Source organism: Medicago truncatula, chromosome 2 (genome assembly GCF_003473485.1).
Source record: "Medicago truncatula cultivar Jemalong A17 chromosome 2, MtrunA17r5.0-ANR, whole genome shotgun sequence".
In the NCBI taxonomy this organism is placed as follows: domain Eukaryota; kingdom Viridiplantae; phylum Streptophyta; class Magnoliopsida; order Fabales; family Fabaceae; genus Medicago; species Medicago truncatula.
The window spans coordinates 949,696-975,571 of NC_053043.1; the positions used below are offsets into that span (position 1 = coordinate 949,696).

At 33.0% G+C, this 25,876-nt stretch overlaps 4 protein-coding genes across 5 annotated transcripts; 3 read left to right on the forward strand and 1 right to left on the reverse strand.

Moving 5' to 3' along the window:
- Positions 1-520: 520 nt before the first annotated feature.
- LOC112419225 (protein MAIN-LIKE 2-like) lies at positions 521-1,940 on the forward strand. The gene is made up of 4 exons (XM_024776393.2): positions 521-679; positions 800-1,057; positions 1,177-1,251; positions 1,302-1,940. The coding sequence occupies exons 1-4, from the start codon at positions 521-523 to the stop codon at positions 1,938-1,940; spliced, it is 1,131 nt and encodes a 376-aa protein (XP_024632161.1).
- Positions 1,941-7,223: 5,283 nt separating this feature from the next.
- LOC11424205 (uncharacterized) lies at positions 7,224-12,253 on the forward strand. Of its 2 annotated transcripts, XM_003593009.4 has the most exons (11): positions 7,224-7,515; positions 7,790-8,018; positions 8,451-8,598; positions 8,822-8,920; positions 9,120-9,277; positions 9,507-9,672; positions 9,867-10,003; positions 10,255-10,924; positions 11,087-11,199; positions 11,445-11,700; positions 11,791-12,253. In XM_003593009.4, exons 1-11 carry the CDS (start codon positions 7,362-7,364, stop codon positions 12,085-12,087), a joined length of 2,427 nt encoding a protein of 808 aa, XP_003593057.1. In that variant the 5' UTR covers positions 7,224-7,361; the 3' UTR covers positions 12,088-12,253. The 2 variants fall into 2 exon arrangements, with proteins under 2 accessions (XP_003593057.1, XP_024632330.1); XM_024776562.2 differs by lacking the exon at positions 7,224-7,515 and having other exon boundaries at positions 7,879-8,018; positions 8,443-8,598.
- Positions 12,254-14,185: 1,932 nt separating this feature from the next.
- LOC11419776 (E3 ubiquitin-protein ligase RZF1) lies at positions 14,186-16,300 on the forward strand. Its single transcript, XM_003593010.3, has 2 exons — positions 14,186-15,353; positions 15,556-16,300. The coding sequence occupies exons 1-2, from the start codon at positions 14,252-14,254 to the stop codon at positions 15,588-15,590; spliced, it is 1,137 nt and encodes a 378-aa protein (XP_003593058.2). The 5' UTR covers positions 14,186-14,251; the 3' UTR covers positions 15,591-16,300.
- Positions 16,301-24,285: 7,985 nt separating this feature from the next.
- On the reverse strand, positions 24,286-25,600 carry LOC11419777 (FBD-associated F-box protein At4g10400). The gene is made up of 3 exons (XM_003593012.1): positions 24,917-25,600; positions 24,709-24,834; positions 24,286-24,606 (listed from the first exon to the last, which is right to left on the reverse strand). The coding sequence occupies exons 1-3, from the start codon at positions 25,598-25,600 to the stop codon at positions 24,286-24,288; spliced, it is 1,131 nt and encodes a 376-aa protein (XP_003593060.1).
- Between the last annotated feature and the right edge of the window lie 276 nt (positions 25,601-25,876).

Genomic DNA, 25,876 nt, shown 5'->3' on the forward strand with positions numbered 1-25,876 from the left:
AATCAGTAAGTATAATTTGCTTTATTTAATTTAATGATATTTTACTATTATGTCAAATTTATTTTACGTAGAATATGTTTATGTTTATTTAATTTAAGTATAACTACGTAGAATATGTCATGCTTATTTACATATTTAAGTATAATTGATTTATTTTTAACGTAGAATATATATAGTTTATTACTATGTCAAGTTTATGTTACGTAGAATATATATACTTTATTATTATGTCAGGTTTATTTTACGTAGAATATGTCATGTTTATTTTACGTATTTAAGTATATTTGTAGTATGTTATTTCATGTTTATTTTACATTTTTAATTATTTTTTGTATTTCAACTGCAAGTGGATCGTAAGATGACTGACATCTCGCACGGGAGGAAACTGAAGCTTTCTGCCTTGTCCCTTATGTTGGCGGTAGATGGTAACCCTTGGTTCTAGGAACCGGTGGATAGATCGGGTCTAAGGCCCCTCCTTTTGACTGGGTACGAGAACATCTCCCACGGGTTAGTGTGTGCCATGGTTGAGAGATGGCATCAAGAGACCAGCAGCTTCCATCTGCCTGTTGGGGAGATGACCATCACACTGGATGATGTTGCTTGTCTCCTAGACATCCCCGTCGCTGGACGGATCATTCAGGAGGAGGATTTAGATCATAACCATGTTGTAGATCTGCTGGTGACTCACCTTTTGTTTTCGATGGAGGATGCGGTTGAGCAGTAGACTGATTTTGGTGCCTCTCTCACTTTCACGGCCTTGAAAGACCGTTATGAGTACCTGTTGAATAGTTGTAACCAGTTGTTGGGGGAGTATTTATCAGAGGAGGAGGAGCAGGAGGTGAGTCGTATTAGGCCCGCCTGTGTCAAGGCGTTCTTGTTGCTCTTGGTTGGCTACACCCTTTTTGCCAACAAGAACAGCAAAACCATTAGTCTGCTGTGGATGCTTGCGATTCGGGATTTGGGTAACATAGGCACGTGGTCATGGGGCGCGATGGGACTTGCTTTCTTGTATGAGCAGTTGAATCTTACCTTAGACTCAAGTGTTGCTCAGTTGGTGGTTACATGAGCTTGCTTGTGGTAATATATTTTTCCTTCTTTTTTTAAGTTAAACGTAAATGTATAATTTCTTTAATGACACCCGTGTGCTGATATAGATTTGTCTCTTTGTTTTTGTAGGGATGGGTTATAACTCACTTCAGACATGTGGTTCCGAGGAAGAAATTTGAAGAGTATGAACGACATAACCCGTATGTGGGTAGATGGAGACCACAAATGGGGTTTAAACATGCTGACCACTTCAGGGGCTTGCTGGATTCGATGGAGCATTGTCACGTCACCTGGAGGCCGTACAAGCACCGACAAGACGTGATGCTTTTTCAGGACGTGTGCTGGTACTCCAGATGGATCATGTCGACAGACAAAGCATGGTGTGTCACTTGCTGGAGCGGGTGCTGAGGCAGTACGAACATGTTCAGAGGGTTCCTCGACCTCCTACTAGGGTTATGCCTCTTGCCACAGTAGATGTGGCTGCTGCCTTCTTGAAGTTTGCTCTGCATGTCGTTTCCCAGCAGCAGTGGGGTCGCCAGGTCCCGGAGGACGAGCCTTGGAAGCATTTAGAGACTTATATTAGGTGGTTCTACCGTGTATCCCATCCTCTCATCGTCAACCATGCTCCAGAGCCTGACATTGTCATGCCGAGGCCTGTCTACCAGGATATTCTTGTTGACCAGGAGTGGGCTAGACATCCTCCCGACCCTTTGCAGGTCATCAACAACATGAGAGGCAGAGTGGAGCATGCGATGCAGATTCCAGAGGTGGTTTTTAATCCACTCTTCTTCAACATCTTAGAGGGCCTCCAGACCGATTATAGCGTGTTTGACGATCAACAAGTTCCGAGGAGGAGGTCTAGGAGTCATAGTCTGCAGGAGCAACAACAGTAGGGTCTTAGTTTATGACTTGTTTTTTTTTATTTTTTTTATGACTTTTTGGATGTTTGTAGTATTTTCTTGACATTATGGTTGTACTACTTTTACATTTGCACGGTTGGGCTTATTTATGACATTTACGTTATTTTTCATTAAAATTGTGTTTCTAAAATTATTCGTTCTCTAAATTATTCGTTCTGGTTGAATCAATGAATGATTTTACCAAAATTATTATTGAATAATTGCATGTTCACTAAACAAGGAATGAAGGAACAAAGGCAGCAGCTACTGCCACTGCCACTACCAGTCTGGTCTACAGCGTGCATAGCAGAAGCACCAGCTTGAGTTAACTCACGCTCGTGTTAAAACTAGCGTGACTTAACTCACACTACTCATTGAAGTTTTTGGTGCATGCTTTGTACAAGAGACAGAACTAGCGTGACTTAAGTCAAGTAACGTGACTTAAGTTGCGTTTCATATTGCACTAGCGTGACTTAAGTCACGCTACCTGTCTTAAGTCACGTTCCAATTTGCACAGCGCATGTTAAGTTGCGTAAGGGTAAAAAAGTCTTTTACTTTATGAATGAGCGAAACCATCTGGATAATGAACAGAATTCGGGGAATTATCGACACTCTCCATCCAACAAAAATAAGGGACAACAACGAGGATGAGTGGAAAATGAAAAAAATGACTTCGAGATAAAAATAAATGATTTGGTTAGTTAGTAAAGTGAGAAAATTAAGTGTTACTAATAATCAAAATGAGTGTCAATAAATATTCTTTTATCAGGATAAATGATTGTATTGGTTTTAAGTGGCATTTGGCAAGTGACATGGTTGCCTAAAGTTAGAGGTGGTACAACGGTGGGTCGATCTATTTAATCCACCGTTTTAGGTGGGTTGTACCGAGGATTTGAACTCACCTCCTATAATTGGTCCATCCCGTTAAACCCGTTGAAAAAACGGGTTGTAGCGGGGTGGGACGCATGCTAATTAAAAAAGTTTTATTTAATTATTATTGTACTAATAAATAATAAATGTTTCAATTTTGAGTTTTTTCTCCTAAAAATAATTCGACAATTCTTTATTAGACAATAGTTTTCTCTTAATGTGGGATTAAAATGAGAATAAAATGATGGGTTAATAGTGTTTTACCTCCTGTAATATATGTCATTTTCGGGTTACCCCTATAAAATATATTTTTTTAGATTCCATCCTTGTAATTTGAAATTTTTTTGGTTTTGGATTTTTAAGGCATCAAATTACAAAATTTATGCTACTTTCGTCCTCTGTAATTCGAGCAAATTTTAGTTTATCTCATGTAATTTAAACAAATTTCGGTTTACCTCCTCTTATATCATCGATTTTGTATAGTCAAAATTCGTGAAGGTTCAAAGTCAAAAATCTTAAAATTTTGGCAGGGTGGGGTGTGTGATTGAGCTCACTACTTTAAGTTGGCTCGTCCCGTCCGCCTCATTTTTTACGGGCTAATAACGGGCCGGACCTAAACGAGGCGGGTAGGCCTGCATTATCAACCCTATCTATGACCTCTCATTTTCTTAGACATTTATTATTTTGATTTGATGAATATTATTAGTAGTTATTTTACGTCATATGGTATTAATTTTACTCATTAATTTTCTACTGATTGATTTACTAAAAATTTAATCAATCATGTGAAAGTATTTAATATTTAACTTTATGTTGTTTAAGGAGTATTAGCTAAAAAGAAACATTGTATTGTCTAATATTTCAAAAACTACTTAGACTTAAAAACATCTTTAATTTTATTTAATTTTGTAAAGTCCTCGTTTTGATTTAGGCATCTAAATTTGTTGGGTCATCCTTGATAATCAAACTAGTCATAATTTGTCAGGCATGTAAATCTAATCGAATGATTAGTAATTTTTTTAGGGGAGAACAAGTAAAAAATTGTTAGTCCTTGAAAAAAATCGTAAGTTCCAATTTAGTCTATAAGAAATGTAATAGTCACTTTTAAGACCCTAAGAAAAATAAACCGAGATAACATAGTCCCTACATTCCTTGATATAAACAACTACTCTTTCCGTTTCAAAATATAAGCAAAAATCGATCAATAAAAGTTAATGTATTTAGTTCAAAATTTGTACCAAATACATCAACTTATGTTGACTAATTTTTACTTACATTTTGAGACGGAGGGAGTATTATCGAATACTTTTATGCATTTAAATGTTATATTTTAAGAATAAAAGTTGTTTTTAATTTTTTTATAAAATAAATTAAGTCTCACAATTTTTCTCTATGACTAAAATCAGTTTTCGGTCTAAAGACTAATCCTCTAAATTTGGAAATAAAACAATAAAAAAGACAATAATTACTCTGTTTTAATAATAGTATATTTATTATGTAATTTTTGATTGATATTTTTATCTATTAATTTAAATTATTTTTTATATTTTATTATTCATAGTATGTAGTGTAAATACAAAAATTCTATTTTTTTTGTCTTTTAGCAATAAAACAGTTTTTATAATTTATTTGTTTTTTTTTAAATATTGTTATGGAATTTATTTTGTATTTTTATTATTCTTTTTATCGTAGTGAAATAATAATTTTTTATTATATATAAATTTTTTGAGATGTATCTTATATAACACATGTATTTCCAATCATAATTTTCTTTCATTTTTCTCGTACCAAACCACTAGATAATCATCTTATTTTATCTTCTTTTCTCTTTATTTTCTTTTGTCTATATTTTCTTCATGAACCTAACAAAGTTTTTAAAAAGTAGGGATTAAATTGTCCCTACTTATTCTTCTAAAGGACTAATAACTGTTTCATTCATTCATCAATAATTGTGATTACCATTCCTTAAAAATGATTTATATTACCACGTTTTAGTAGAAAATATAATCCATTTTTTATTTAGTTTGTTTTCAAGATGGAAAATTGGTCAACTGATGTTAACTATTGAGCTACAATTTGTTGCTTGGACGAAACGACCACAAAAAGATATTTGTAGCTATGGTAATTCAAAAGATGATTGAGAGAAATTTTGATGCAATCCATATCCATATAAGTATAAGATACAAAATAAATGAGAAATTGGTGTACTTGTCCACAAATGACCAATTCCCCCACCAGTATGCCATTTCGATACTGCCATCGCTCACCATAGTGATCAAGTTGTCTTGCTCTACATGGTTAATACATTGCACCCTACTCTATTGCCACAAGGATTGGGATTTAGTGATTTTGGTGACTCAAAAATCACCGAGATTTGAGTGCATTTTGATGTATTATATGATAGATAATGATGAAAAAAGAAGAAGATATATATATGAAGTGAGAGAGATCAATATAGAGGAGAGATAAACATAAAGTTAAAGTGATTTTTCTATCTTAAACGTAGTAGAATCAAATCCGTTGCCACAACTCATCATGAGGTCAACTGCATGAAGTGTCTTTCAATGCGATTCTTGGGTTGGGAAACAATTTTCATGCATCTTGAGTAGTTGAGATCTCGTTAGACAAACGATCAAATCTTTCTCTCTTATTTTCAATTAGGATCTCTATGTGAGTTTGAGTAACTTGATAAATGGATAGAGATTAAAGATTGTTCTTGTTAAACATAACCGTTAACATACTAACATTTGTTATTAAAAAAAAAAAAATATTCAAGTTTTTGGAGATTGAAGTTCACATCATTGATTTAATGAACCTATCAAAATATGTACAAACTCTTGCATCTCTTAAAAGCAATCTAATCACACATACATGCTATATAGAGATTTTGTTGCTACGATACTTTTTCTTTTCACTAAGATGGGGTAAAAAAATTAGAAAAAGAAAATAAGAAGGTATCCTCCAAAACAAACTATAAAAGAAAAAACAAGCAAACAAAAAGAGAAATAAAATGGTATCAAAGACGACGATAAACACATACGTTGTTGAAGGAATTTTGATAGTGAAGTGTTGAGATATGCACTTGATTTGCTCTTTCTATAAGGATTGGTGAATTTGATATCTTCCAAATTATTTTCTATCTTCACCACATGGATTCCAAACTTCGTGGAGTATGAAAATCCATACAAGCCTTAAAAAAAGAGAAATTATCATTTGAGCTACGAGTAATATGAGACTCTTTTTTTAATAAATTCGAACTCCGACCCCCAAAGACGGACCTACGTTAAGCACTATGAGTGCCAAAACCCTCACTACTTTTTCAATTTTTTTTCTTTCTAATCATAACACTTATTATATATACTACTACTCTAGTCATAATTGATAAATAAAGATATAAATAGTAAAAGGCCACCCTTAATAATCTAAATAATTAAATATGTTTAGTCATTACAAAATTAGTGAGTTTTTAAGTTTAATAATTTAATGGTAGTTTTTAATCCTCTATAAATACTATTGTCGTGTATAAGGATAGTCCTTTTTTTGAAAACTTTTTGGCAAAAAATATGTATTTTTAGTCCTCCAAAATAGTCCCTATAAAATTCGAATAAGGATTAAAAGTGGATAATTTTTTTTACAGAGACTAAACTTGAAAGCTCATAATTTTGTAGGGATTAAAAGTATATTTAACGCCTAAACTAAAAGTCAAATATATCTCAATTCTCAAATTGCAAACCCCATTCGAGATAAAACATGGCAACTACAACTAATGAAATAGTTATTTGTTATGAATATTTACAAGAATTGGATGTGAAATTGCATGGAAGATGAATGATTAATTAATTATTTATTTACTTATATTGAGAGTGATATTTTTATTGACATCGAAAATGAGAAAATTATTTAATGTTTGAGTATGAAAGGTTGTAGAGAACAATTATGATGTATATTTATACGTTTAAAAATAAAATATTATATATATACATATATGTATATATTCTTTTCTTTTTCTTTTTTGCCTCAACGAATTTATATTTTTGTGGCCTACACCACTTAAAATTCCTGGGTCCATCACCGCCTTTATATAATAATGTTTATCTATGCCAACTGAGATATGAGATTTAAATACTATATTTTTAACTAAAAAATTTAAAACATTAAATCGATATAACTTTTTTATCTAATCATATCATAATGTAAGACTGATATTTGTATGTGTAAAGAAAGACTTAAAATGTGTAGCATAAATTTGTAGAATAAAAAAAAACGCGTGACATAAATTCCATTGGCAACAAAAAATCAACAGAAACGACCAAAGAAGTTGAGTCGAACTAATCTAATCTTAATGGCACGTGCATTGATGCTTACTTTACTTTCTTTGCTTCGTTGTCTCTCTCTCTCTCTCTCTCTCTCTCTCTCTCTCTCTCGTATGATTAATTAATGATATGAACAGTTGAGTTACTTTTCGATTAATGGTTTTTCTTGAAGTGAATAATCTAAGTGATATAGCCAACAACACTTACACAAGGTAGAAGAAGAAGAAGAAGAATGGGTACTAAGTTTCCCATGATTCAGTTGAGAACATCACCAACTTATTATCTCTTTTCTTCTTCTTCTTCTAGAAGAAGTATAATACTCTCTCACCAGAAATTTTCATTCAAATCTTTGGGTCATAGATTCAAGCTCCGTGACTTAAGTGCTAGTATGATTCGATTCGATTCATTCATTATTACTTTATTTATTTCGTGTTTTCAACTTTTTATTCTCCAAGATTTTGCTTATGAAAACAGCTTATAACATTTCCTATAGAAATAGCTTATTTATACTTAATCGCGCTTGTGCTATAAGCTGCAAATAAGTTGTTTTTCTTTTTCCAAACAGGGCCAAGCACTTCTTTTCAATATAGTATTTCCGAAATTCTTTCTGTCTTCCTGGCTATTTCTTCTAATTTTCAAATTTTAACTTCTTTTACGAAGGTTCTATCCAAGAAAGATTGAATGTATTGATGTCGAGGACACAAAACTTTTTGAATGAAGTGACTTCTCCGCTTGCAAAAACTGCTCAAAGTCGGAAGCCTGATCCTGAAAATGATATCGGATTTCAAGTTATGGAAGATATATTGATGGTAGAGAAAACAATTGACCGCAAAATGCCATATGGGAACCTTTCTTTAGCTGCTGTTATATGTATTGAGCAATTCAGCAGGTGAATTACATATACATCATTATATATATATATATATATATATATTTTTTTTTTTTTTATGTTGCAGAGTCTATCTTTTCTGTCCTTCTACTTGTGCCGATGCATACACCAAATCATAATATTTTAACCAAGTTACATATGGTTTGAACTTGTGTCCTTGGAATGCAGAAAACAATTATTTACTCCCAAACAACTTAATAATCATGTATATTTTCCACTCTCTTGTTTCTTCTTTTGCCTTGAAATCTTTATATTTACATTCTTTGGCCTTTGTGCTAGCTATGACTAAGTCGGCTTTGTTGATTTAATATCAATGGAAATCTGAATCCTTCCTTAACGATGGTCTTGTCTTTTTGCATTTCTTGCTGACGTTTATGTCTATCAAACTGATACATATACTATTATTTGACTTTTTGGAAATAAGATATGCAGGATGAGTGGATTGACTGGGAAGAAAATGAAGAATATTTTTGAAACACTTGTTCCAGAAACTGTATATAATGATGCCCGTAATTTGGTTGAGTACTGCTGCTTTAGATTTTTGTCAAGGGACAACTCCGATGTTCATCCTTCTCTCCAGGTATTGTATTCTGTTTTTTGGATGATAAATTGAAAACTATGTTCATTTTCTGTTTTGTTTTGTATAAGTTCATAATAGTCTCATCAAACTTGCATTTGGCCTTTTTTCCGTTTTCCATTTTATCATTTTCAATTAGCTATTCAAATATAGTAATACCGAATAAAATGTATTCTATCGCATAAAGAAATGTAATGCTGTTTGTTGCTCTTGGACATGTTTATAGGATCCCGCTTTCCAGAGGCTGATATTCATAACAATGCTTGCCTGGGAAAATCCGTACACTTATGTCCTTTCCAGCAATGCAGAGAAGGCTTCTTTACAGGTTCACTTATTTTCTTTACTTAATTTAGTTCAGCCACTCTATGAGCATGTGAATACACAGCCGATTGGATGCAGAAGATGTGTGAGGAGTGATTTTCTTTTGTTAGGGATTTCCTGTTCTATTTTTCTTCTTATCTGTATTATTCCATTTAGTTCTATTATCTTTATGATTTTGAGAGGTCGCTTGGGTAACTTTGCAGAGTAAGCGTGTCACTGAGGAGGCTTTTGTTCGTATTGCTCCTGCAGTCTCTGGTGTGGTTGACCGCCCCACAGTGCACAATCTTTTTAAGGTTCTTGCCGGTGATAAAGATGGCATTTCCATGAGCACGTGGCTAGCTTACATTAATGAGTTTGTCAAGTGAGTTTCTAACGATCATCTTTTTGTTGATGATATAATGACCTTAGGAGAAGCAACATGTGTTTTTGATCCCTGAGTTAAAGATAAATGGTCTAATAATGATTTTCCAATTTCAAATGCTTCTAGTTCATTAGGTGTTCCCATTTTATCTGGATAATTAATTTTTAATAAAATGAAGTTTCAAGAGTTATAGAATTCTTCTGCTGAATTTGTACTGATATTTCTGTAGAGTACGTCGAGAAAATAGGTCATATCAGATTCCAGAGTTTCCCCAAATTGATGAGGAGAAAATCTTATGCATTGGTTCCAACAGTAAGCAACCTGTTCTGAAGTGGGAGAATAATATGGCATGGCCTGGCAAACTCACTCTTACGGATAAAGCAATCTATTTTGAGGTATAATTTCTGAAATGTTTATATATGCTGCCTTATACAATGTAGTCAGGTTCAAGTTTTTAAGTAGGATCGGTAGGCTGGTAAATGATCGCAAACACGAGGGTCGTAACACAATTCGTAAGTAGGATTGGTAGGTTGTTGATAGAATAAAGTTAATCACCATATTGTTTTATTGATGTTCTCCAATGTTCTAGGGAGCTGGCTTATTGGGGAATAAGAGAGCCATGAGATTGGATCTTACATATGATGGATTGCGAGTAGAGAAGGCAAAAGTTGGGCCTTTAGGGTCTTCGCTTTTTGACTCTGCTGTTTCTATTTCTTCTGGCTCAGAGTGAGTAGGCTGCTTCAAACACTATTTATCAGTTTTTTCTGTCTTAGAATTGTCGTTTGCATTCTACGAAAATTTGATGATGTACTCTAACCATGTCCTCTGATGTTCTGGTTATTTGAGTTAACATTCATCGTGTATTTAGAACTCACAGCATTTGTCCTCCATTTTTCTCTGTTGCTTTTTGCTGCATTTTATCATCATCATCATCTTAAATAGTCCGTGCTTATATTTTTACTTACATTCATACTTAGGTCGAATTGGTGGGTGCTGGAATTTATTGACTTGGGAGGTGATATGAGGAGGGATGTTTGGCATGCCTTGATTAGCGAAGTCATCGCTTTACACAAGTTCACGCATGAGTATGGACCTGATGAGTATGGACCTAATGTTTTCGAGGCTCGCAAAGGAAAGCAAAGAGCAACAAGCAGTGCCATTAATGGTATAGCTAGACTCCAGGCCCTTCAACATTTGCGGAAGTTGCTCGACGATCCTACCAAGCTCGTTCAGTTCTCATATTTACAGAATGCACCGAATGGTGATATTGTCCTCCAGTCTTTAGCTGTTAACTATTGGGGAAGTCAACTGGTTACAGGATTTACAAGTACCCGCCATCAGCCAGAAAATCGACCTTCTAATGAAATAGCTGATAGCAGTAACCATGTTTTTGACATCGACGGAAGTGTCTACTTGCGGAAGTGGATGAAATCTCCATCTTGGGGGTCTAGTACTTCTACTAGTTTTTGGAAGAACACTTCAACAAAAGGTTTAGTGTTAAGTAAGAATCATGTTGTAGCTGACCTATCGCTCACTGAAAGAGCAGCAAAAACAAGCAAACAAAAGTCTCAGGTTGTGGAGAAGACTCAAGCAACCATTGATGCTGCAACACTGAAAGGCATACCAAGCAACATTGATCTTTTTAAGGTTGGAATGCTTACCTTGATTTTGTGTTCCTTTAATGATATTTCTCACAATTTCCTTTAACTATTGAGAAAACCTTGATCAATTATATTTCTAATATCTTTTTTCATTTGATTGGGTTTCAAAAGTAATACGGTCTTAAACAGTAATCATGTTCCTGTACAGGAGCTAATATTTCCTATCACCTTAACTGCCAAAAACTTTGAAAAGCTAAGGCACTGGGAGGAGCCACACCTGACTGTTGGGTTTCTTGGACTTGCCTATACTTTAATTTTTAGGTAAACTCACCTCATTTTTCTGTGCTGCTGTTGTCTAATGATGATTATTTTGTCTGATAATATGATTTGTTTCTTAGTTTTTTTTTTTATGTAAACTTATTTGGTAATTAGTTTTCTCATATTGAAGGATTATTTTTCTTATCAACATTTCCCATAGAGCATACTTGTTGAAAATGTTAATTTGGATGTAATTGATGCTGAAGAACATAGTTGTTTCTGACCACCTTCTTGTTATGTCTTTCCAGAAACTTGCTGTCATATATCTTTCCAGTTATGCTGATGATCACGGCTGTTGGAATGCTGACTATCAGGAGCCTTAAGGAGCAAGGCCGCCTTGGGCGATTTTTTGGCGGAGTCATGATACGCGATCAGCCACCGTCAAATACAATACAAAAGATCATTGCTGTAAAAGATGCCATGCGTGACGTTGAGAATATGACACAGAAAGTGAATGTCTCGCTTCTCAAAATACGTTCAATTTTACTTTCTGGAAATCCACAGGTATTATAATTAATATCATGCATGGTTAATGAGAGATTTAGTTATAACTTTCATTCTGTAGAAGTTTAATCTGATCCAATCCTTTGTCAGATAACAACTGAGGTTGCTGTGCTGATGTTAACTTGGGCTACCATTCTCTTCATTGTTCCATTCAAGTACATTCTTTCCTTTCTTCTCTTCGACATGTTCACACGCGAGCTCGAGTTCCGGAGGGAAATGGTTGAGAGACTCACGAAACTTTTAAGAGAGCGGTGGCATGCAGTTCCTGCTGCTCCAGTAGCAGTTTTACCTTTTGAAAACGAAGAATCTAAATCAGAAGTTTCCTTGAAGGAACTTGAGAACAAATCAAAACCACCAGGAAACCAAAGCAAGAGGAAGTCCGGATAGTGATACCATTTTCAGGGTTTCTTACAGAAACTGTAAAGATGTAAATTTTATTTTAATTTTTGCTGTAAATAAAAATAGGAAGTTTGTGTACTAGCTTTTAACTAGCTCTTTGGATTTTTCATATTTATGTTTTGCAATGCTAGAGTTGGATAGTTTTCAGCTTCAACTCCTCTCTCTAACTTCAACCATCTTCAATGTTGGTTCTCATTATAAGACTGTCTTCTCTTTTTTTTTTATAAGGAGAGAGGGGTATTATTGATTATTTAGGGATGAAAGAGACACTGTATCTTACATTCCTCAGTATTTTACACTGTATAATACTGAATTCATAGTCCTAGTTCAGGACAAAAAGAAAATAGAAAACATATAGGGGACTTATGTTTACACTGACATCTAATAAGAATTCAGTATTTTACCGTTCTTAAATTGTGGTTACAAAGTAGATGCTGCCAAATACGTCTACTTTGCAACAAAGATAATAAACACTACATCTACTTCATTAAGATTCATGATTTGATTGTTACAAATTCTCTCTTGTAATCGTAACTAAATCAATTATATACTCTATTATAACTTTTTAATAATAATATACAATTATTATGAGACGGAGAGAATTATTTTGAACAAAAGCCTCAATTATTATGAAACAAAGAGAGTAATAAATATTCATTTATATTTTTTTTTTAATAATAGTAAATAATAAACACTCAATCATTCCATCCCACCCAAATATCTTTAAAAAAAGTGGTAAATGAATCCCACCAATAACTTATATCATTTACATTTTAATATTTTAATATTAAAATATTGTGGGTCCTGCAAAAAGAGAGCTTAATTGAGCACTCTTGCTCCACAAGCACCAATTGAATTTCTCCTCAATATTGAATACCAATGCTTCATAAGTTGAGCATTATCATTGATGATGGTCTAAGGGTCTAACCGACGATATATTAGACAAAATGATGGATTTTTTTTTTGTTTTTTCGTTTTATATTAGTTAATAGATAAATTATGCTGATTGAAGCAACATTTGCTTATGATCATTTTCGAGATAAAAACAACTTACTCAAATAATTTGTGTTTGTGAACATTTATTTTCTTTGGAATATATTCTGAAACCCAGTTTTCTTGCATACCTATATATGCTACACCTGAGTTTTGCTATTGCTTTGTGGTGTCGATATGCATGAAGTGAGAATTAACTAGCATGGACCTTTTGTTGTAAAAAAAGTATACAGTACAAATAATAAGTCAAATTATTATTTCAAAAATAAGTCGCATATGTAGATACAAATGTTCAATAATACTTAAACTATAAGACTTTTCTACCTAATAAATAAGTTTTTTTTGGTTGGTAGAGTAGTTGATTAAATCACGACAACATAATTCTATTGAACTCACTTCGATCCAAATATGCACTTAGAACATCTCCAATGAAGATATCCAAGTGATTTCTATAGAAGAATGAACTCATTCACGATTTTTTCTTTTTTATTGGAGGAATTTTTTGTGTCAAAGTAGGTAACATAAAAATTGTAGAAGAAACTTAAATAAAGTATGATATCAACATCAATGTTTAGTTGCATAATATAATATTCTATCATAATTGCTTATTTGTGTGTGGTATCCTATCATCATTAATATAAGGTACCTTGTTTATTTTACCATAAGAGCAAAATGTGTATGAGTTGTATGATGGAGCGTTGTATGAACCGTTTATTAGTAGTTTATGAAACTCTTTTAATTAATAATTTAAGGCTCTCTCACTCACTCACATTGCAACAGTGACCAAAAAACCATAGACCTTCATTCCAAAGTAATAGAAAGATTTGGTATTGGATTGAAGTAGAGGCTTGCATGCCAGAGTAAATTGTTCATGACCTCCCCACTATATATGTTTCTAAATAGCATGCACAAACAAAAGTTGAATCGGTTCTTGTCACAATTGTCAACAATATTTTTTCCAAACACAATATGGTATTATAACATACAACTTTCCTCAAGGAAACAAAAAAGCATTTTTGTTTAACTTGCTTGCCATCATCATTCAAGCATCTTTTGTTTGCCTTATAAAGAGGAAGACTCAGTTTGTGAAGAAAAGCAAAACATGATAACATAAACATTAGGGTGAACCAAAGCAAATATCACCAATAGTAACATACAAATGAAAAGGAATCCCTTTCTTTTTGTGACTTCAATCCAAAGCCATCCCTTTCACCCTTTTTCTCCTTCCTCAAAACCCACATATAAAATAAAATACTTTCTCCATATTCTTCCTTCCATCTTCCTCAACAATTTACTTCAACCACATTACCATTTCATTTCTTCCAATAATATGTCTCTGACAGGCCGTCCTCGTGTCATTGTCAACGGTGTTCGAAGAATGAGAACCTTCCACTATTTCTGGTGTCTCAATTGCCAACGTACTGTTAGAATACCATCAACAAATACCATTCAAAATTATGGCTCTTTCTGTCCATATTGCTTCCATCAATTGCGTTATGAACTTGATATATCAAGGCCAAGACTTCTCATGAACGACCCTAACAACAGAAATATTGACCCTCCTCCTTCTACTAATCAGTTAATGGGTAGCTTAGCTTTCATCCTTGATCCGTCTCTTAGAAGACAAGACCAAAACAACACAACACCACAATGGGGAACAGAACATGAAGATGATCAAAATCAAAATCCACAAGCATGGATTACACTAAGATTTGTACGACCAACTCGTCCAACAAGGCCTATTGCACCACCACCACCACAAAACATGGCTCCTCAACTCAATGACATTGAAACCCCGTCATTAGACGAGTTCTTTGATGGTGTGATTCACAACAACATTAGACCGGGGCCGCCTCCAGCGTCACCTTCGGCCATTGAAGCCTTGCCAATGGTTAAGGTAACAGAAACACATTTAGCAAGTGATCCGAATTGTCCAATATGCAAAGATGAGTTTGAGGTTGATGTGCAAGTGAGAGAGTTACCATGCAAACATTTCTACCATTCTGACTGCATTCTCCCTTGGCTTCAAATGCATAACACTTGCCCTGTATGCCGTCACGAGCTACAAGGCGTTGATAATCATAATGCTAATTACTACTTTTTCCAAAATGAGATTGAGCAGCAGGGGTTCTTGGGGTTTGAGGAATTTACAAGCAGCTTTAATTGGATTTGGAACCAACTTGCTTCGATTAGGCCTATTCGAGCAGTCCTAGATTGGACGCGGTCCTATTTTGAACTCCACGCTCGTGCTCGTAGTAGAAGTAAGATCAAACTCTAAGGCTGTTGCTACTTCTATTGTTTCACATGTAACCTCAAATTTTGCTATAGTTGCATTTTTTTTACCTTATGATGATATTAATTTGTTTAATTTAATTATAAGCCAATAACTCCAATCATTAGGAAGGAGGGAGACTATAATTTGATTTTTGAAGAGTAACAAAGTCGTTAGATAACTGTCTGCAGGTAGCGCTTGGTGGAGAGCATTGCTCATTTCATAGATTCGTCTATGAGATCTCGATCACACTGAAGCTATTCCATTATTTATGGTAAGTCGTTTGCTTCACACTATTGAGGGTTATACTGTTGAGTGTTCGCCTATCAAATTGTGTGATGCTCATTAACATGCTGCACTAACTTAAACTTTCATCAGTCTGGCTTTTGGCCATTGTAAGGTGCAAATTGCAGTTCCATTAAATTTAGTTGATACAATACAAGAGGTGTACATATAGGTAATGTGCATGTCACAAGAAATTAATTACACTGTATATATGATAATGTGCATAAATATATTCAAAGATTGTTTTCTATATTGTTAGTAATATACCCCCTAAATTTTTGTGGTGTTTTTATTTTCTACTCAATCTGGTTTCTTCTGTCAGTTTGTAAACTTTAGTTTGTTTTTGTATCTATTGTAAGAAAACTTGAAATTTCCATAACTCTTATCACCTTAAATACAAAAGATGGAAAAAAGAGAGAAGAGAACAATAAAACATGTAGCATAGCTGCGTAACAATAATAGTGTCAGGAATTGATGGTGAAAAAGTTTGTGTGTGGAATTGGAAATAAATACTACAGTAGATTTGGATGTGCTACAGCCTCCATCATCACGGCCGCTTACCTCCGCTACATCAGCCACCATCTCCAACTTGAGGCTCTTCTTCACTCCTGTTTCAAGGTCTTTTTTCGTTTATTCATGAGCTTAATTTCACTACAACTTACAAAAAATTTGATCAGTTATCTAGTTTATATCTTCATGAAAATGGACTAGTTCTGTTAATAATAAACATTCTATATATCGGCTGCTTCCAGGGTTGAATTATCTTTATCCATTGTTAATTAGGGTCTGTTTTCTCACCCTGTAGTTAAGATTGTATATCACTTCTGATTCTGCAGAAATGTCGCTATAACATCAATACATGATCTTGAGTCTTGATTAACTAGGAAGGTACTATTTTTGTAAAGAGATGTGCTATTTTTTTACGAATGCTATGTGCAAGAAATGTAAGAATAACTCTTAACAAATGAACAAAGTCAAGAGAAACGGAACAGCGTAACACACTATTACTACATTTTGTGCAGCAGTAGATTTTTGAAAGCTTATTTGCCTATGCCCACTACACTACTCTTTATAATTAAATGATCATTCCTTGGACAACAAATAACCTTTGTCAATAAACTAAAATTTCATTAAGATCATGCAAGTACAAACTAAACCAGTTAAAGATAAGTTGTGCACCGAAATAATGTCAAAATTCATAGTTCAATTTTTTTGACAGTAAAAACTCATAGTTCATCAAACCACTAAATCCAACAATTTCATGGTAGAAGCTAATGAAACAAAAGACAGAATAGAGAAAATAATTAATTAACACCTATACATTAAAAGTTGACATGCTGAGGAAGCCCATGGACATGAGGATAATGCTAAAATTGACAAAGTTTCTAAAACTCTCGCATTCTTCAGAATAAATAATGCTAAAATAAGATGATTACTTTGTTGGCCTGCAAGTGCAAAGTCCCGCATAGTGCAAGTTGTAAGGTTTAATGAAAGGCAACTTGGAACTGATTTAGGATTTACCCAATTTTGCATATCATCTCTTGTAATGTACTTATCCTGCCGATTGCCGCCTTGTAACTTCTGTTAATAATACATATACAAACAAAAGAATAAAGGTTGTCAAAATCGGGATTTGGCTTCAAGTCAAAAATGATAAAATGGCAATCAAAATGGAAGGATTTTACCCAACTACTTTTTATAGAATCTCCAAATTTTTGAAAGTGATTTCAACGGAATATCACAATAACATGCGGTAATATTGATGAGTGTAACATCCGATCAAGTGTGAGTATACTAGATAGTTGAAGGTGTTCAAGAACTGGAAATCGAACCATCCATCTGAAGAAGACTAAGTTTGATCGTTGTTCAAAGTAAATGTCTTCCAAGTGAGGGACAGTTTGAAATAGAATCAAAAGTCTTACACGACACCTGAAGGAGCTTGAGAACAACAAGAGTTTTACAAGTAAGGTTCTCTCGAGCGCAAGACGGAGCAGACAAATTTGTGGAAGCGTAGAATGAATCCATCGGCATCGCTTTGAAAGAATGGATGTGGCTACGGCTTGTTTTTGGTGGGAACAAAAGAGAGAATGTGAATCAGAATCTCGTCCGCCAAACTTCCGATCCTATCTATGGCCGCAGTTGAAAATTTCTGTTTAGACATGATTACGATGACATCAAAATACTAAAATACCCCCTCTTTAGTTGTTGTTTTATTTTAACAAATGATGGAACATTTCCTCGGTAGTTAACTGCAGAGGGGGTATTTTGGTATTTTACTGGTGTTTCTCAGCCTTATAACATGTGTGAACAGCAATTCTCTAGGGAGACATACATAGCTGGCAACCATCCTTATACACCCCCTAGGTGGCAAGGTAATTTTGATATTTCAATACTTAATTGAGGGCAATTTTGTCAAAACACACAACAACTGTGTAAAAAGAAATTGAAAAAAATCAGAACGTTTTCTCTTCTTCTCCCCTCAGCGTCCCCTCCCTCCTCCACCGTCACCGCGCCGCTACCTCCTCCTTCTCTCCGCCGTCCTCAACACCACTCTTCCCTCTTTCCTTCTCTCACCACCGTTTCTGTCTTTCTCGCACCACTCATTTAGGCGACAGCGGTGGGGCTCTTACCACTCTTTTTAAGCGACGGCGATGGGGCTCTTACCATTCTTTTTAAGCGACGGCGGTGGGGCAGTGCAGATATAAATTCTGTTCTCATCGACGACGTGAGCTAGCAGACAACATGAATTTTTTTGCTACGGCGGTGGGGTGGTGGACGGTGGGCGCAGATATGCGATGGGAAAGATGAGGTCGCCAACGTGTTGCAGAGAAAATATGAGGTGAGAACGGTAGGCGGCGGCAGCGGTCAGAGGATTTGGATGAGAAAGTGGTTGGAGGAAGAGAGATTGGAACTCCGACCTTCTTCTTCTTCCAGATCTGTTCCTTTTTCTTTTGTTTTATTAGTTTTTAATAGTTTTTTTTTTTGCCATGTCAGCGTGTGTATAGAAGGTACACCCTTTAAAGGGTGTCAATGTATATTTTCCCATATAAAAAACACATGTCTATTGAAATAGAATACAATTTAATGTATATTTACCATTTGATATTAGTGATCTCTCGTTTATCCACCGTATAATTTTTATTTTTTTTTATTCCAACCCTTATAATTTGAAAATATATTGGGCTTGAACCTCTATGAACTTTGACCGTATAAAATCATTCATATAATATGATGGTAAATTGAAATTTGCTCAAATTTCAAGGAGCGAAAGTACCTTAAATTTTAAAATTTAATGTCATAAAGGTTCAAAATTAAATAATCTTTACATTACAAAGTGAGAATCTAATAACCCTTTGTTTTAATGTAATCTTCTTTGTTTTGAATTTGAAACCACGGTGCTTGTGTTAGTGGCACCGGTGAACTTGTATCGTTTTAAGTGATTCTCTTTTGCACATCTTGTGCGAGATGAATTACTTCTGGTATTTAATTCTATTTTGCCTTGTTAAAAAAAACAAAGTGAGAATCTAAACAATTTTTTTTACAAGGAGATAAACAAGAAATCACTAATAGTACAGGGGTTAAACATATAATAACCCTTTTATAATATCGAAAATATACGATGAAGTTTTTATAAGTTTGTTATAATATACTCGCGTGATTGTCTTTATGATTTTTTTATTGCGCTAACATCTTTGATTTTTTTTTTTTAAGGAAATATCTTTGATTTATGAACTGTGTATTTTATAAAATTTTCATTTTGATATAAAGTATAAATATATATTTTGTTGTGTCAAAAAAATAAATATAGATTTTGTTGATTTTAAAATTATAACAGATTCAACCAACTATGTTTATCTATTTCAATGATACAAAGAATATAACAAATATTGTATAAATTCTTATCTTTTTTAATGTTATCAACAATAAACATTATTATAGGAAAATTTATTTAACGTATAATTGGAATAATAAAACAAGTCAGCCCAAAATCCCTTATCCCATTTATATCTACTAGCATTCAGATGGACACTCCGTGCCCGTATGCATTTTTTTATATCGCGCTAACGAAATTAAATTATGAACATTATTTTTATGAAATTAGTTAGATTTTATTAAAATTATACGTATATATTTTTGTAATTTCAAATTGTCACGATATGCTTGTATTTTAAATTTACACCAACAATATAACAAATACTAATATAAATTTTTATCTTTTTCCAGTGACATCAATAATATAACATTATTATAGCCGAGTTTTGTAACACAAGCTTGTAACCTAACTACTAACTAGGGGCATTGAGGTGTTGGAAGACCTTTGATATGTGGGCTAAAAAATAAAAAATATTATTTTAGAAAAAGTTGTCTAAGTGTATAATTGAAATAATAAATTATCTAACCCAAAATCTCATATTTTTTTATATATATTGTTGTAGATAATATTGTTCTTATTATAATTTATATGCATTAACACAATAAGAAAGATCGGACAGACAGATACGGAATGACCGTTTGAATGCCATTATATAATAATGAAGTTGTTATACGAGACATGGAATTGAGAAGAACCTTAAAACTAATTAACGAAACTCAGGCCAAATTGATTAACGAACCTATTCCTATTGTTCGTGTTTTGCTAGTTGTACTACAAATAATAAAAACAGTATTTGTGAGCTTAACTCAACTCAATTGGTAGGGACAATGCATAATATATGCAAGGTCCATGATTCAAACCCGACCATCCAAAAAATAAAAGGAATAATAAATAAAAACAATTGTATAACTTTTCTAATAAGTTTACATCTCACTTAAACTCTTTTATTTACAACTTTAACCTTTTTACCTAATTAAATATTTTACTCTAATCCATATTTTAAATTTGAATAAAATAAAATTTCTAGTAATCATAATTTTAGAATCAATCTAATGATGAGATTAATCTAAAGTAGGCCTAATTCAATTTATTAATTAAAAATAAAATAATTTTTTTAGATGATACAATTTCTTTCTAAAACTTCAGATTTAATATTTTTCATAATGGAGGCCTACTATGGTTTTAGTTTGAGAAAAACATATAAATAGGCAACAAACTGGTTACTGTAATTTTTTTTAAATAGGATGTCATATAAAGGTAGATATTTTTAAGGTCTAACTCAACTGATAATGTGAATATTATTAAGGTAGACACCTTAATAATTTTTTGACTAATATAGAATCTTTTTCATTGATAACAATCTATTTGTAAAACCCTACACGACTCACCATTTAAGTATCTAGGCTTAGCAGTGAATTAAACTTTTAAAAGACTTTAAAGTTTTCTAAAGGTTAGGCTATGCCTTAAAAATGGGACTACAAGATAATGATAGGAAATATGACAAATTATGTCTAATATTTTTCAAGTAGGTTATACTTATACCTTATAAACTTAGTCTAGTCTATTTTCTTTCTAACAAATTTAAATTACAAGTAAATGTGTTAATACTATAACAACTAAAATACAATTTCAATTTACAAATTGAGGATCCTTAATATGGGTCTAACAAATTGCCATGCGAAGGTCTTTGTTGCTTTCCAACTATTAAGGACACATGCACACAATTTGGCTACCACTCTATTTTTGACACTTTTTGTGTGTGTGTGTGTGTGATGGTTATGTGAGTTGTGGACCAATGGCAAGAAGCTATGTAGGACGGTGTGCGTCAAACCAGACACATGAGGTGCGGTTTACATAATATTATTTTTTGAATCCTTTCGGTTTCTATTTATATACTTGAGACAAAAAGTTGTCTCATTGTTTATTGAAGGACAAGAATTTATGTTTTAGTCGAGAATCTCTTGGTATATGTTTTTTCCCGTTTCATAAATGGTCTTTCAATCGAACAAAATGCAAATTAATTGTTTAGTCTAGTGCCCTGTTTTTTTAGGAATCAAACGCACCCAAAAGGACAAAATCAGAAAAAAAAAACTTATAACAAAAAACAATAAAAAAAGATTAATAGAAATAGAAGAGGAGTTAAAAGATTTCAATACTCATAACTTCCGTGCATTAAATAAACTCACTAACGATTAACGCGATTGCTGCGTGTCTAATAATTCAAAAGAAACATTGATTGATGGTATAAAGAACCGAAAAAAGAAACTAAAGATAAAAAATGGAAATAATGTTGTATGCAAGTGTGAGTTATATGTCCCACATCGGATAGAAAAGTAAAGGTTGAACACCTTATAAGTGAGAGGACCCATAAACCCATTGTCTTAAGGTTTTGGGTAAGAGTGTGTTGTCACTCTTGCTTGTGTGGTTGTTCTAGCCTCGATGTGGACGGTCTCCCGAACTCCCCCATGATCCAACAGTAGTATTAGAGCCCGGTTCGATGAAGGGTGCGACTGAGGTAGCCGGTCCGTTTGCACATAAAGCATGTGGACGGTCCCCAAACTCCCCCATGACCCAACAAATAGAAACCTAATAAACTCAGAAAGGCCTCAGAAAGGCACTTCTAAGAATACAACTATGGCAGGTTCGTTTGAATATGATATATGATTCATTTGTATTTTGCTTTATTGAAATTTGTTCTGATTTCTGATTTTGTCTTTTGACTCACTTGGTGATCAACTATTATATGTACTAGCGAAAAGACGGGCACTGCGCTAACGTTTGAAAATTATGAACGTTATTTTTTTTTATGAAATTTTTATTTTGATTAAAAGTGAAAATATAAATGTTTTTTGTTTTCAAATTGTAACAAATCAAACCAACCATGATTGTCTATTTTAATGAAACCAACAGAAACCATGATTGTCTATTTTAATGAAACCAACAGAATAACAAAATAATATAATCTAAATTTCTATTTTTTTAATGACACCAACAACAATCTTTATTATAAAAAAAGTTGTTGTTTAAGGGTATAATTGGGATATTGAAAAAATAAGTATAAATACAATCATCTAGTTTGTTACACTTTTAAATGATAAAGGAAAAAACTGGACATTTTTGTTTGTTATACTTTTATTTTAATATTTAAATTTATTCTTATCTATTTGTTACATAAGTTATTTGTATTAAAAATCAAGGACATTTTTGAAAAGAGAAAAAGTCAACCCAAAAGAGTTGAAAGTTTTCTTTATATACAGTAAGATATCTTTATAGAAGTGCTCTACCACTGCCCTAAACTTCAAAATCTCGAGCTTTATCAGGTTTGTTAAGTTTAAGAATACGAAAAATACTTGATGGTGCGAAACATTTTCGCAAATATCACACGAAGCATGTATTTTTTTATTTTATTTTGAGAGGACGAAGCATACATTTTTGTTATTCCCCTAACACTGAGCAAGTACGCACCATAAAAAACAATCATATGTGGTAATTTTTATTTTAAATAATAATAATAATAATTTTAAAATTTGTTTCGCAAAAAATAACGAATATTTGATAACAGAACTTATAACGGATAGTTGATAAGTTTGTGTATAACTAATAGCGGATAAACCAGTTGATTAAATTTCTAGTGTTTGATAAAGTACTGATTGAACTATCTTATAAATATAAAATGACATAAAACTGATATATTTAATTAATTTTATTTTTCAATTAAATTGTAGCGAGAAAGTTGTGATAATTAATAATAGTCTATAATCTTTAAGGTATAAGATACAGTTTTATTTTTCAAAACTGTCGAATTTTAAAATAGGGGGACCAATTCCTCAAAAAGATAAAAATAGAAGGACCAAAATTGTAATTAAGTCTTTTTTTTTTTTTTTTTTTACAAATAATTGTTAAATTGTATCGTTGAAAAAGATAAATATAGATTGTTACAATATAAAGGTACATAATTTACATGCGCCAAAACAATAAAACGAGCAAATAAACAAACACGGAGTACCCATCGATCATTTGTTTATTTATAATAATAATATTAATAATAATTTTTTGGGAGAATAATAAAAATAATAAAGTGTCGATTAGTAAGTAACTTGCTTTTAATTGTGCAAACATACTTAGGTGAATAATAAAAACAGATGCTTCGCGTGGTTTGTGCGAAATATTTTCGCACCATTTAGCATCACTCTAAGAATAATTGTATTTAGATAACCTTTTCTTTATTATAACTTTATGGTTCTTTTTAAAATTAAAAGAAAAATGGAGTGCCTTTAATAAAACTTTTAGTTTTGCAATAGAAAACAAATCTTATTTTATACTATTTGACAAAATTATTTGATTGTGACATAAGAAAAAGAAAGTATAATCGGATGTGATAAAATAAATATACAATTAAGCATGATAAAGAGCGGAAGGAGAGACACGTATTATGCATAAACCTGCTTCATTTATGCGTCATTTTTTATGCAGGTTATTGAGCTATTATTTTTCCATGGCATTGACAACTCGGAACATTAATTTTGTGGAGCAGTAGATTTTTGAAAGCTTATTTGCCTATGCCTATCACACTACTCTTTATATTTAACTGATCATTCCTTGGACAACAAATAGCTTTTGTGAATAAATAGCCTTTATGTAAGTACAAATTAAACTGGTTAAAAGATAAGTTGTGTACTGAAATAAAGTCAAAAGTCATAGTTCATTATTTTGACAGTAAAAACACATGGAAGCTAATGAAACAAAAGACAGAACAGAGAAACTACAAGCAATACATTGAGAGTTGACATGCTGAAGAAGCCCTATGACATGATGATAATACTCTTTCTAATTCTACTTTAGACCCTTTCGTGTAGCACCACATTGACATAGTTTCTAAAACTCTTGCATTCTCCAGAATAAATCTTGCTAGCATAATGTGATTACGTTGTTGGCCTGCATATGCAAAGTCCCACATAGTGCAAGTTGTAAGGTTTGATGTAAGACAACTTGGAACAAATTCTGGATTGGCCCAATTTTCTTTTTCTTGATAATATTTCTTAATTAACTCGGATTCATACACCCAATCGTCGTCATCTCGTACCTTATGTTAATAATATAGAAAAAACAAAAGAAAACAAAATTAAAGGTATGTTAAGAAAATATAAATCAAATCGAATATGATTGTTAAATTTAACAAACAAACCTGATAAAGTTCAAGATTTTGAAGCTTAGGGCAATGATGGAGCACTTGAACAACTATATCCCAATCATAGTTGAGCAATAACCAAGTCAAATTGTTGAACGTAGGAAAGTCATAAGGGTGATAAACCTAAATTATACAAAAAAAAAGACAGTATTATAAACTATCTAACATTGTGTTCTTTCTCATTCAATTCTATGATAAAACATACCTCGTATAGTTGTATGTGTAAAAATTCCAAATTTGAAAGTGATTTCACCGGAAAATAGCATTCACAGTCGGTAATATCTGCTCTGTTCAACTTTCTTAGCATTGAGCTGTTTTCAAAGTCATCAAAAGAATGATGAGTGTAACATATGAAGAAGTTTATGTTAGATAGTTGAAGGTCTTCAAGAACTGGACATCCATCTACAAGCATCCATCTGAAGAACTGTACGTTAGATAGTTGATCAAAGTAAATGTCTTTCAAGTGTAGGGTTTTGAGCGAGGGAAAGTTTGAAATAGAATCAAAAGTCTTAGACGACACCCGATGGAGTTTGAGAACAACAAGGGTTGTAAGGTCACTTATAGGCAATTTAGGGATTGGCGCGTCAGCAAAGAAGTATTCAATGTGGAGGATGAAAGTGTTGATGGAATAATTGCCGGCTGCTTCTCGTGAGTGCAAGACGGAGCAGACAAATTTGTGGAAGCATAAAACGGATTCTTGGCCTTCCAATTTCCTTTCGGTGAAGTTGAGAACGGGAGCGTAACACCAAAGATGAATCCATCGCTTTGAAAGAATGGATGTGGCTACCGCTTTTTTGGTGGGAACAAAAGAGAGAACGTGAATCAATGTATCATCCGGTAAACTTCCGATCCTATCTACAGCCGCCGTTGAACATTCCTGCTTAGACATTCTATTACGGCACAGTATTCTTCACAATAGCAGGGTTTTATTTTATTACGATGACAGAAAGGTTTGAAAGCAATGGATTTTAGTCACAAGTCTGTTTATATAGCCAAGGGTGTTGGCGGTTGGGTTGAATAGAATTTAACCAAATCCAATATCCAAAACACACGTCCATTGATATTTTTTATTTTGTTAATATATGTTTATCATGTAATATTACCGATTTCTGGTTTACCCACACTACAAAAATTTGTTTTGATTCCAACCCTAAAATTTGTTAAT